At 42.4% G+C, this 13,544-nt stretch overlaps 1 protein-coding gene across 1 annotated transcript in view; it reads left to right on the top strand.

Annotated features, from left to right (window-relative positions):
• The window catches only part of LOC126475429 (uncharacterized), a 314,386-nt gene that overhangs the window by 215,274 nt on the left and 85,568 nt on the right, over window positions 1–13,544 (top strand). The window contains exon 5 of the mRNA XM_050103279.1: window positions 9,776–10,072. Coding sequence (XP_049959236.1) covers window positions 9,776–10,072 — 297 coding nt within the window. The remainder of the gene's footprint in view (window positions 1–9,775; window positions 10,073–13,544) is intronic.

Here is a 13,544-nt window from a genome sequence, read left to right on the forward strand (position 1 = left end):
GGAAAGAATCTGCCTCTGCTAACATTACAACTAACGTTGCGTAGTGTAAACGGCAATTGTCTATGTGTGCTTTCAACATACACTGTTTATCAAGTGCAAAGAGTACATTTTTCCTGTACCTCGAATGTGTTGAGAAAACCGGTAATGATGACGTCTGCTCAATGATTCATACGTTTTGTTAGAATTACCTTGGCATTGCTGTGAAATATCTGGACATATTTTGTGATTCACGATCTGGTCAGAATGAGAATTACGCTTATTCGATTATTGCACAGTTTAGTTACAGAAGAGAAAAGGTTTGACACTGTGAAAGGAACTTTTCGAATAAGAGGACATTTTTATTTGGAATGCGATAAAAACATGGGACTTGTAAACAAGGAAGCTCCCAAAGATTGGACCGAGGTGTTCATATCAGCTCGGTCAAAAGCTTCACCGTTTGGGGTTGTTGTAGCTACATCTGAAACTTTTCGCCAATCAACAGCATTTCTGAAGCCCTTGTACACGTGAAGTATCCTTTTACTACACGTCCACTTAAGGAACTCCTCGTAGACAGAACCCACCCAGGGCTTGTAAAAAGGCTCAGAATGACTTACAATGGAGCAAGGGAGAGTACTGCTCTGAAATCGGCTCATCCAGCTGAAGGATCCAATGGCCTAGAGTTTGATCTGCCTGAGTTGTCTTAGACCGCTAAGACTCTAAGATAATCTCCAAATCTGGTTAATTTTTTTACTATGATATAGTTTCGAATTATAAAATCTTCTACTTTATATTTTCAGACTAAGCCATTCTCTCATGAGAAATACCTGGATCTGTAGATTTTGGAAGAGTTCTGTGGGACAGAAACACTAGAATATTATGGCAGTTTTCCTGCTGCTTGAAGTTTTCACAATCAGAATAGCCCATCTTGAACTGATTTTTAAAGCCGGCCGGAGTGGCCGTGCGGTTCTAAGCGCTACAGTCTGGAGCCGAGCGACCGTTACGGTCGCAGGCTCCAATCCTGGCTCGGGCATTGATGTCTGTGATGTCCTTAGGTTAGTTAGGTTTAATTAGTTCTAAGTTCTAGGCGACTGATGACCTCAGAAGTTAAGTCGCATAGTGCTCAGAGCCATTTGAACCATTTTTTTTAATTTTTAAATATAGTTTGATTCTTACTTCAAGTACTGAAGGAATAAGCAATGCTTGTGCTACCATGAAGCCATGAACTGAGGAACTTCTTTCAATGAATAAGGTACCCTTACTCAAATTTTTATGTAGCAACGGAAGTTTGGATAAATATGATATAATATTGTTATATTTTTACAGAATATTTCTCAAGGTTTCTAATTGTGTATATCGTTACATAACTATAAGATCATAAGATCAAGAAAAGATATAAATAGGAATATTAATGCTCTGCAAAATTTATAAAATTGAACTTTGCTCATTCTTATCCTGGACCCTTTCATTAAGAAATATTTTCGTAAAATTTTTTCATCCCCTATTTCATTCCCTTGAAATTTGGATTTCCAAAAAAGGTTGAAACACATTTTTTTCATTTCTGAATGAGAAATCAAATACCAGTTTCGTAGTCCTAGCTTCGAAATTGCCTTAACAACGACATATTTTTAGAAAACCTATCAATCCCTATTTCACCCTTTAGTGTTAGAATGTCGAAAAATCCCTTTTTAAACGGTGCCTATAGTATAAGATCAACACCCTCTCCAAATTTCGAGTTTCTATCCTTAGCGGTTTTGGCTGGGCGATGATGAGTCAGTAGATAGTAATCTGTATATATTAATACGTTATAGTTACTAATAACAGTAGCTGCAATCTGAGATACTACAACTAATGTTTACTAAATATTTAGAATTTCGTTTTTTCGAGTCATTGCGTTGTATTACAGCAGTCTTAATTTCATTTCATGTTACTTGCAACAAAAATGAACCACATTCGAAGATACCAGTCTCTATGATGCACATTTTCGAATCTACTTAGTTTCGCTTGAAATTTAGCAACTGATCGGTGCGAGTTGAGCAGGCTCGTGAGTTGTCACCACTGGAATACACAGAATAAAATGTTTCTCCTCTCACTGCTATTAACACCGCAGTGGCTGCGCTGCATACCACTCTGCTCCTGAGGTAAGCGGCAAACTTGACCTAGCTCACAGTCGAATTCACGAACGTTAATGAAAATTAATAACATCTTAGAATGTTACTGTCTCTGTAAGTGGTTTTGTTTGTTACTGAGGAAGAAAAACACACTCTTCAGGAGCTCTTAATGTTAGTTGACGTTTCTAGGCTCTGCCATTAGTTGCTAGATGCATATTAGTTCAGAATGCGGCTGAGAACCGCAGGCCGCACGAAAACTTGATTCGGGCTGCATGCGGCCCGCAGGGCTCCGTTTTACGACCACTATTTTGGAGAATCGTACCTGAGAACAAGGAATTTGTTCATGTGACGGCCCCAAAGAGCTCGACTGTATAGGTCCACCCGTGGGACGTATAAGGCTTTCGATGTTGGAAGAACTTTGTGAGTAGACTTTCAGACGTAGTTCTCTTGAATGATTATGATGCCAGTCTCCGCTTGAGAAGTAGTACAATCAACCTGCAGTCACTAGTACATAATCGATTCTCTTCGCAAAGGCTTACCAATACACTGTAATATGGGTGACACAAATGACAATATATAGAGGATCACCTGTGCCAGCCTGAAATCCTACTGTTTTATACTGGCTTCTCTGCCATGTATATTACGCGAGGAAACTTCGTTTTATGAGTGTGGTGTAAAAAAGAAGTCATGTTTTAAGCATTTCCTTACAGATTAACTTTATTATAATTATTTTCTATAGTAATAATGAGTTGCTTATTACTTTCCGTTAATAAAATACGCGTCTGTGAAACAGTTAACTAATAAAAAAAAAGGCGTGAATGTAAAACGTAAAATAAAAACTAAAAACATGAAACAAATATGAGTAAAGTAAATAATTAGAATAGTAATGAAGTTTGAAATATTAATTAGGTTCAAAATGGTTCAAATGGCTCTGAGCACTATGGGACTCAACTGCTGTGGTCATAAGTCCCCTAGAACTTAGAACTACTTAAACCTAACTAACCTAAGGACAGCACACAACACCCAGCCATCACGAGGCAGAGAAAATCCCTGACCCCGCCGGGAATCGTACCCGGGAACCCGGGCGTGGGAAGCGAGAACGCTACCGCACGACCACAAGATGCGGGCATATTAATTAGGTATTATCAAAATATTCCGATAGCACATACGCGTACAGCTTGTTTTCCAAAACTGGTATTTCAAAAACCAGCTTTATTACACAGGGATGAATGTGACTTGGAAGCTTCTTTAATTTATGTTGTAACAAAAGTTTCCCATTTTCAAAATAAATTAATGGTGGTGGGGTATTTTGAAAAATTTCGATATTACAAAAGTTGATCATAGCAGTTTTAAAGAACATATCAACTTTCATATAAAAAACATTTTTTTCTATATCGTTGTTTCGGAGATACCCCCTCTAAACCTACAATGCCAAATTACCTTTCGGAGTGTGTTTTACCTCTTAAGAGTGAAATTGGGCACAAACAAAATAAATTCGTGTTGCACTATTTTGTCCCTTCTGCACACTCGTCAAGTTTCATCAAAATCGTTATTAACATTTGTAAATTTTCCCTTTTTAGTGAAAACCGCCCCTCCATATGCTTAATCGTTCTGTGTACATTTCAAGTGGCCTGTCTTCGTTGCTATCCCCTGAACGCAATAACTATTTTCAACGTAACTAACATAGTTTTTGAAATGTTCTTTGTGACCATGAATGAGCTTTCATATCCCATCCACAACCAGTGTCCCGCCTATTTGTCAACTCATGTCGTAACAGAGCCCACGTGTTCCTCATTGGAGCTGCAGCGTCGTCTGACCAACCACTTGTTTATCTCAGGAAAAAGGTGAAAGTCGCTTTTTACCAAATACGTAACATATGTAGTTGGGGAGTCACTTCCTATTTCGCCCCTTGAAGTTGTTAAGTTAATGCCACACTTCTGATCGAACGTTGTTGCGTATCAGAACGACACCTGTCAACCGCATGCCTCGTCCTTTGATTTGAATGGATCTTCGTAACTTTCGCATTATGTCATAGCACACAGCTTCATTGATCGTTGCCTCTGGCGGCATAAAGTCAACAATAAAAGTATCTTTTTTGTCTAAAAAGGCTGTTGTTATAAGCGTTTTACTACTGAATGTTTGCACGAACTATTTCGCCTTGTTTGGGGAGTCGGTGAGTGTCCAATATTGTGGATGAGATTTTTACTTTTCTCTTAAAATACCCGTGTTTCTACGCCTGTCACAGTTTTGTTGAATAAATTCTCATCTTCGTGATTGTAAAGCACTGGGATGGATATGGGTGCAACAGCTTTCAAATCTTCGTTCGACAAGGTTTTCCTTTAAAAGAGCCTTCTCTGTCTCTGTACACTTCGAGCTTGTACTGTGTCTGTAAATATTTAATGAACTAGTCGGCAACGGGTCGTTAAATCTTAATTTTCCTTTTATTTCCTCTTACTGCAACGGAATTATCAACGCCGACCCCATTTGCCCGAGGCATTTGGTTGCCAGTCATCATTCTGGGTACTCACCTAGCAAAAAGTTTATGTATAAAACAGCCTCTGTCCAAATGCCGTGGAATGATATCTTGAACATTTCCTACAAGTCGCTAGTGTTTTCATAAATTGTAAATCTACGGCCGTCTTGAACAACTTGTTTCACTCGCCGTACAAAGTTTTCACACGCTTCTGACATAGCCCGACCAATAGGAGGAACTGTAGAGGAACGTGGTAACTGGATATTACGATTGATGTTTCAATCGCCATGATAATTATGTTGGAAGTAGATAGTACAGCACTGCAGAAGAAAGAGGTAGCTGGGTACCCCTTTACGACAGATGTCGCATTCGCCATGGTGATTATGTTGGAAACATACAATACAGCACACAAACCCTTTGTGACGTTCAAATTTGTTTCCCTTTCTGAGCGCAATGTATGTCGAAAACATACAAAATGAAAGAGAATTAGAAAGAACAGATCGTTAAAAAAATATTATGCGGAACATTTTCACGATGGAGAACGAACTGAACAAAAAGCGTGACATTTGGAAAAGAGTCACTAGTATCTATGTAGAGGTGAAAAGATAAAAATTTAGGTAGTCAGAAAATAGATTATTAATAATACGTTTGCACGACCTTGATAAACACTGTTTCAGATAGATATGCTATCAGTAAGCATTTGTGTTGTCATATCCCACTGACTCCAGATGCGGCTGTAATGATCTTACCTACAAGACTCTTGTACCTGTGCAGTTTGCTTTTGACACTACTCGTGTGCTGACATTAAAAATTCCGCACACCTGCCAGTGGTCACTTTCACTGACTTTTATCGGACGAATACAAACGTAAGACATTCAGACAAGAGTCAATTGTAATGATCACAACAAACAAAACTGCAAGAAAAAACCATATTGTTAGACAGACCACCTGAAGATGCTTTAAAATAAAGCGAAACGCGTCTGGTCTTAATAAGACTTTTGTTACAGTTGCTAAAGACGGGAATTATCATTTACAATTAGTATACTAAATCCTGTGAACGCAGTTTCGATGAAGACACGATTCTGTTGTTAGGAAAATGAATTCACTTCTCTGCTACCAAAAATTAATAATAGATACTCGGATCCCCACCCATGTGAACTATTGGAAATGACGTGACGTGTCGATGAGCGTCACTCCCATCACGGTCAGGCGAAGTGAGATGTAGCACAATTTCGATAAACTCAACCCGGTGGCTTTTCTTTTTCTCTTTATTGTTGTTTCATCCCTCTCGCAGTGAATGAGTTTAAAATACATAAAAAAGAAACAATATAACTGAAAAGAAGAGACAGTTACATATGCTTTCAGAATTATTAAAACATAATTTTCTTGTGTAGGAGGATAAAAGTGAATAATTTTATACAAAATAGCAGTAAAAGATTAGAAACATGAAAATGTGGCACAGAAAGGAGAAAGCCTTAAAAACAAATAATGCACATTCCATGAAATTGAGAAATTTGAGGTAAAATTAAATTATGGTTACTCTGTACGTAGGACATGAATATGGTGCAGTTTTTAAAGCCAGCACTTCTATACTTTCTTTTCATAAATGTAAAAATATTAAACATTAAACATTGTGACATTCAAAGAAAAACTTTGCGTAATATAGCAGGTAAAGGAATCAATCATGTGATTAATACAAACTTAAAGAATATCACTGCAGATCCACTTTATAAAGTGTAATGAATTTATAATACATTTACAGGTTTGATAGTTCAACGAAGTTAGAACTAACTGGAGGAATCATCAACTCTGAGTTCTATGAATGAGGTTAGATGCCCTGTAGATAGGATGAGGGAGTAAACATTGCAACTGAGGAGATGAAGTTAGGTGGAAGGGGTGATGATTGGAGAGAGAAATGGAATATGGAACTGGGTGTGTGACATAAGCCCATGGTACAAATAGGAAAGAAATAGGGGAAGTTAGAATCGAAGAGTTCTAATGTGGGGTGGATAGGAGGAAAGAGTTGGAACTGACAGAATGGATAAATATCGGGAGAGATATCACTGTCAGGAAAAGGAGTTTGTTGAAGTTTTGTTGGTAGTGTGTATGGACTGAATGTATATATACGGTTGTTAGTGTTCAATGAATTAGAGATTAGCGAGAAAATTTTGCTAGAAAATCAAGAGCTTTACGTCAGTTCAATACTCTGGAGAACACATTAAGACCACAACTGACAACAATTTCCCTCACACATAAATAAACGGTGGGAAAAATTTAGTACACCTGTAACGACAACGGCATATACCGCCTGGAGGGTAGTACATGTACTGATAATGGTTTGAACATTATCCACCAATATATAGTGTAGTGGCATAGCTGTCAGGGCGCCATCTGTGTCTACCCTTTAAAAGGAAACACTCATGGCCAGGCGGCTCAATGTGATGCAAACGCGTGAAGCAAGCAGGCAACCTTGCCACGGAGCGCGGTCGGCCTTCCTGCCACCAACCGAGCGAGTTTAAAGGGAGTAAAATAGTGGCCTTCCGAGTGGTGGGATGGTGCTTTCGGAGAACTGTCACATAAGCTGGACAAGGTGCACCAGTTGTGCGACGATGCTGGTACCAGCGGTCACGTGAACATTCTCACGCCTGTAGACGAGGTACTGGGCGACCACGCGGCACAGTCGTCCCCCAGGGTAGTCGTATTGTAAGGGCGGCAATGGAACATCGTGCAGCTACCACAGCACAGACAAGAGGGCTTGTGAGTCCAGACACCTCAACACGAACTTCTGTGAACCGATTATTAGCAGTGGGACAATGGGCACGCACATGTTTTCCGTCTTCCACTCACGCCACCGCATCGACGTGCACGGCTCGACTGGTGGCGTCAGAGGATCACTTGGAAGATGGAATGGTGCTCCGTAGTTTTCAGCGATGCGAGCAGATCCTGCCTGCATGCAAGTGATCGTCATTTGTGCGTACGACACAGACCTGGTGAGCTCTGTTCCGTAAAGTGCATTCGTCTAAGACACACTGGCCACACCCCAGCCCTTATTGCCTGGGGTGCGATAAGCTACAGCTCCCGTTTACCTTTGGTGTTTCTGGATGGGACGCTAACCAGCGTCCGGTATGTGTAGAATGTTGTCAGACCCGTTCATTACCGTTTTCGCAACACGAGGGTGATGCGTCTTTCCAACAGTATAATGCCCACCTACACACTGCCTGCGAAACGCAACATACTCTGCAGGACTTGCAGCAAGTTCCTTGGCCAGCGCGATCTGCAGACTTAACTCCAATCGAGCATGTATGGGATATGATGGGACGAGAAGTGACTCATGTGACTCGTCAACCAACAACTCTTACAGAACTACGTGAGTTGGTCGAGCAGGCTGAACCGTCACTTAGGGCGGTTCACTAGTAACAACTCAAGTACACAAAATGGTTCAAATGGCTCTGAGCACTATGGGACTTAACATCTCAGGTCATCAGTCCCCTAGAACTTAGAACTACTTAAACCTAGGACATCACACACATCCATGCCCGAGGCAGGATTCGAACCTGCGACCGTAGCGGTCGCGTGGTTCCAGACTGAGGCGCCTAGAACCGCACGGCTACTAGACGCCGGCAACTCAAGTACACATGTTAAACGTTATCGTGGAAGTAGGGGCCAGGAGGTGCTCGTGAAATAACACACACTGCTAAAGATGCCTTTTTATTTTAAAACACTTAATAATATTTTTTTAAGTCTGGCATTTTTTATTAAAAAAACAATTTCAAAAACAATTTCAGATAGCTTGACAATTTTCATTATGAAAAGGAGATTACCACGTATGACATTAACAACTTGCCAATAATGAGATTTTAGCTTGACACACACACACAGTTAAAAAACTCTTAAAAATAGCTCTATCTAAGGGATGTTGCAAGGTTAGACGTTAACAATAAGAATATTTTAAACTAGTTATATCAATAAGGGAACAATTTAAAAAAGCTTTAAGTAGCTATCTTGTACTAAGCAAAAATAATTGTCTCTCGCCAGTTACGTAACTTATATTTGTTTCAAGATAAATGTGAATAAGCCAGCACACAAACATCCACATTAAAGGCAGTTCCAAAAAAAAAAAAAAATCCTTAGCTCGGTGAGGGAATGACAGGTGTAAACGGGCCCAAATCACAATAGGCGGAATAGTTACTGGTGGTCTACAGGGCCATAGCAGATCAGCCCCAAAACTTCCATTACAAGCCGCCACCTCCCCGAGTTACTCAAAACCAGAAGATGTAGCAATGGCGTTGGCCGCACAGACTCCGAACCACAGAGACCGAGGTCTGAATGAAAACGGCGCGAGCAAGAAGCAATTAACACATTCCCGCGGACAGACAAACGAAAACTGTGGTGGGACGACCCCAACAAAACCACTGGTGAAGGAACTCATACTCTTCGCTAGAACTTGAAAACCTTCTCTTATACATATACTTATATATAACTAACTCTGTTACATAAAAACAGTACTCAACTTCTTACACTCCACCCCAGCGCCGGGAACACGTCGCACTTCCAGATGCTCGTCAGAGCCAACTGCTGCCAGTGCTTTCACGGACGATAAGAAGAGATACGGTCCTACGCGTTGATCTCCTGCACCACGGCATCTAAGCTTCATAAGCCACGTACATGCTGATAAGGGAGACGTAGCCCCTGTCAGCCAAGAGTTCGGCCAAAGCACGTGGCGAGAAGTTGACGACCCCTAACAGCAGGGCCCCGCTCGCGCCACCACCTCTCTCGGTCACGGCCCAGTACGTCCTCCTCGATCGTCACGCTACTGTACACTTGCTCCACCTACCGCCAGAGGGCGGTAACGATCTAAACAGCGCACCAAACCGAAAGCGCCACCGCAAACACTATACGGAAAGCGAAAGCACTCCGCCTGGCGCGCTTTTCCAAGAGTCGGACACAACTACGGCTCACAGGCGTGGAATAACGCGACGCTATTCGCCGTCTGCACGATTTCGGGTCGATACCTGGTACCTCAGAACGGCTTGTGCTATTGATCTGTAAATGTAATCATTTCATGTACTCCATGTGCGCTGTTGTAGCTATGAATCTTGAGTGACGTGGAAACATGTAGAAGGACGTACTTTTTTCCGACAGTGTATATTAGTTTTTAGGAATGCTTTAGTGGGTTCCCAAACCACGGACCGACACGGTGTTTCGGTTGTTGCAGGAGTGGGCCTGGGGCTGGTGGTGCCGGCGTCGTACCTGGCGTTCAACTCGTACTTCCTGGAGCGCCGCGGGCTGGCCATGGGCCTGTGCCAGGCGTGCGTGGGGCTGGGCTTCATCGGCGCGCCGCCCGTGGTGCAGGCGCTGCTCCACAGCTACGGCTTCCGCGGCGCCATGCTGGTGCTGGGCGGCATCGGGCTGCACTCGGTGGTGGGTGCCGTGCTGTACCAGCCGGTGCGCTGGCACCAGCGCAGGCCGCCGGCGCCGCGGCCCCACAGCGCCAACGGACGCCTCGCCAACGGTCAGCACTCGACACCTACCAGCAACGCTCTTTCAACTGGAGTCCCAAACTATTAGGATCTTACCGTGCAGGTGGTAGAGTGTTGCAAACTTGGTCGGAAATGGACGTTTCAGGTGTTACGTGACCCTAAAGGCACTTCAAGGAAAGGGAAAGAACTCTGAGGCGACAAGAGTCATGAAATGTGCGGTACTATTCCTTACGCAAGGTACAAAAGGGGAATGCATTGGCGGAGCTGTCATTTGTACTCAGATGATTCGGGTGAAAAGATTTCCGACGCTACAGAAATTAACACACTTTGAACGAATGGTACACTACTGGCCATTAAAACTGCTACACCAAGAAGAAATGCAGATGATAAACGGGTATTCATTGGACAAATGTATTATACTAGAACTGACATGTGAGTACATTTTCACGCAATTTGGGTGGATAGATCCTGAGAAATCAGTACCCAGAAGAACCACCTCTGGCCGTGATAACGGTCTTGATACGCCTGGGCATTGAGTCAAGCAGAGCTTGGATGGCGTGTACAGGTACAGCTGCCCATGCAGCTTCAACACGATACCACAGTTCATCAAGAGTAGTGACTGGCGTATTGTGACGAGCCGGTTGCTCGGGCACCATTGACCAGACGTTTCCAACTGGTGAGAGGTCTGGAGAATGTGCTGGCCAGGGCAGTAATCGAACATTTTCTGTATCCAGAAAGGGCCGTACAGGATCTGCAACATGCGGTTGTGCATTATCCTGCTGAAATGTAGGATTTCGCAGGGATCGAATGAAGGGTAGAGCCACGGGTCGTAACACATCTCAAATGTAACGTCCACTGTTCAAAGTGCCGTCAATACGAACAAGAGCTGACCGAGACTTGTAACCAACGGCATCCCATACCACCACGCCGGGTGATACGCCAGTATGGCGATGACGAATATACGCTTCCAAAGTGCATTCATCGCAATGTCGACAAACACGGATGCGACCATCACGATGCTGTAAACAGAACCTGGATTCATCCGAAAAAATGACGTTTTGCCATTCGTGCACCCAGGTTCGTCGTTGAGTACACCATCGCTGGCGCTCCTGTCTGTGATGCAGCGTCGAGGATAACCGCGCCATGGTCTCCTAGCTGATAGTCCCTACTATTGCAAACGTCGTCGAACTGTTCGTGCAGATGGTTGTTGTCTTGCAAACGTCCCCATCTGTTGACTCAGGGATCGAGATCCGTTACAGCCATGCGGATAAGATGCCTGTTATCTCGACTGCTAGGGTTACGAGGCTGATGGGATCCAGCACGGCGTTCCGTATTACCCTCCTGAACCCACCAATTCCATGTACTGCTAACAGTCATTGTATCTCGACCAACGCGAGCAGCAATGTCGCGATACGATAAACCGCAATCACGATAGGCTACAATCCGACCTTTATCAAAGTCGGAAACGTGATGGTACGCATTTGTCCTTCTTAAACGAGGCATCATAACAGCGTTTCACCAGGCAACGCCGGTCAACTGCTGTTTGTGTATGAGAAATCGGTTGAAAACTTTCCTCATGTCACCACGTTGTAGGTATCGCCACCGGCGCCAACCTTGTGTGAATGCTCTGAAAAGCTAATCATTTGCATACCACAGCATCTTCTTCCAGTCGGTTAAATTTCGCGTCGGTAGCACGTCATCTTCGTGGTGTAGCAATTTTAATGGCCAGTAGTGTACTTGGAGCTGGATGCGTGGGACATCCTATTTCGGAAATCGTTAGCGATTTCAATATCCCGCGATCCACGTGTGAAGAGTGTGTCGACTATTCCAAATTTCAGGCATTATCTCTCACACGGAAAACGTAGTGGCCGACGGCGTTCACTTAACGGCCGAGAACAGCGGCATTTGCGTAGAGTTATCAGTGTTAACAGACAACGGTTTTAATTTTATATACTTGGTATTTCGCCCATTATATTGTTTTCCACCCCAAATAGAAAAGTCATCTACTATTTATAGTGTCTCATTTCCTGAGCTAATTCTGCCAGTATCCCCTGATATAATTCGATTACATTTCACTAGCTTTAATTTACTTTTGTTGACATTCATCTTGTAACCTCTTTTCAAAAAAAAAAAAAAAATGGTTCAAATGGCTTTGAGTACTATGGGACTTAACAGCTGAGGTCATCAGTCCCCAAGAACATCGAACTACTTAAACCTAAGTAACCTAAGGACATCACACACATCCATGCCCGAGGCAGGAGTCGAACCTGCGATCGTAGCGGTCGCGCGGTTCTAGACTGAAGCGCCTAGAACCTCTCGGCCATCTCGGCCGGCCCTCTTTTCAAAATGCTACCCAATTCGTTCAGTTCTTCTTCTAAGTTCTTTGCTTTTGGTGACAGAAATTCAATGCCATCGAAAAACTGCAGTGTTTTTATTTCTGCACTCTGAACATTAATTCCGCTTCCCAATTTCTCATTCGTTTCTTGCACTGCTTGCCTACTGTACCTCATACCCTTCTCGTTGATAGCTTCCAATTCATACCTTTCGATTCTTGTAGCTGCAGCTGCAGCTTCTAAGAGCTTTAGATAACCTTTCGCTACTCGTATTTTATCACTAGTTTCTCCAGAATGTCAAAGAGTGTATTTCAGTCGCCATTGTCAAAAGCTTTCTCTAAATCTATAAATGCTATAAACGTAGGTGTGCCTCTCTTCACGCTATCTTCTAAAAGAAGTCCTAGCGTCAGTATTGCTTTGAATGTTGCTACATTACTAAATTGGGTGTAACGCTGAAAAATGTCAGTGTAATCTTTGAAGTAGAAGTTGTAGCTCGGAAACGTTCGATTTAAACAATAAAAGATAACATTATGACCAAAACGGCATAACATATTAAAAACATTCCTCACATGAAGTACATTCTTTTATTGTTATGAATCGTTTTGGCTAGATTAGACCATCTTCAGATTTACAAGCAAAATAATGAAAAAAAATATCATCCAAGGCATTTAAAAATAAAATATGTAGCTATATCAGATAACATAGCTATCACTGACGCAGCTGAAAATTGTTATAATCATTGGATCAGCAGTTACATGCGATAAGTTCAGAAGAAAAGTGGCGTTACCACAGTAATGAAAGTGGCAATGTTAAGCCGTGTGGGACTATATGCTTATGCTGTATTAAGCAACAACTGCCTACCGCAACCACGTTGGTGAAGTTACTATGACAAATAAGACATAATCGGCTTTGTTTCGTCGCGTGAAGTCATAAACACAAACTCATAAACGTGAAAAGGGTTAAGCATCTCAAGTTCAGAGTTGAAAACACGAAAAACATTCAAGTTATTATCCGGTATTTGGTGGTTTCCGTCTTTATGCTTGCGTATTACAAAAATATGCAGTTTAAGTGATATAACATATATAAGAACCCTCCAAAACGCGTCATTTTCAGTATAGTTTGTTGCATTCAAGTATTAAGTAACATGACGTCAGGGTGTAAACTTACTGGC

This window comes from Schistocerca serialis, chromosome 4, assembly GCF_023864345.2.
Source record: "Schistocerca serialis cubense isolate TAMUIC-IGC-003099 chromosome 4, iqSchSeri2.2, whole genome shotgun sequence".
NCBI classification, from domain to species: Eukaryota; Metazoa; Arthropoda; class Insecta; order Orthoptera; family Acrididae; genus Schistocerca; species Schistocerca serialis.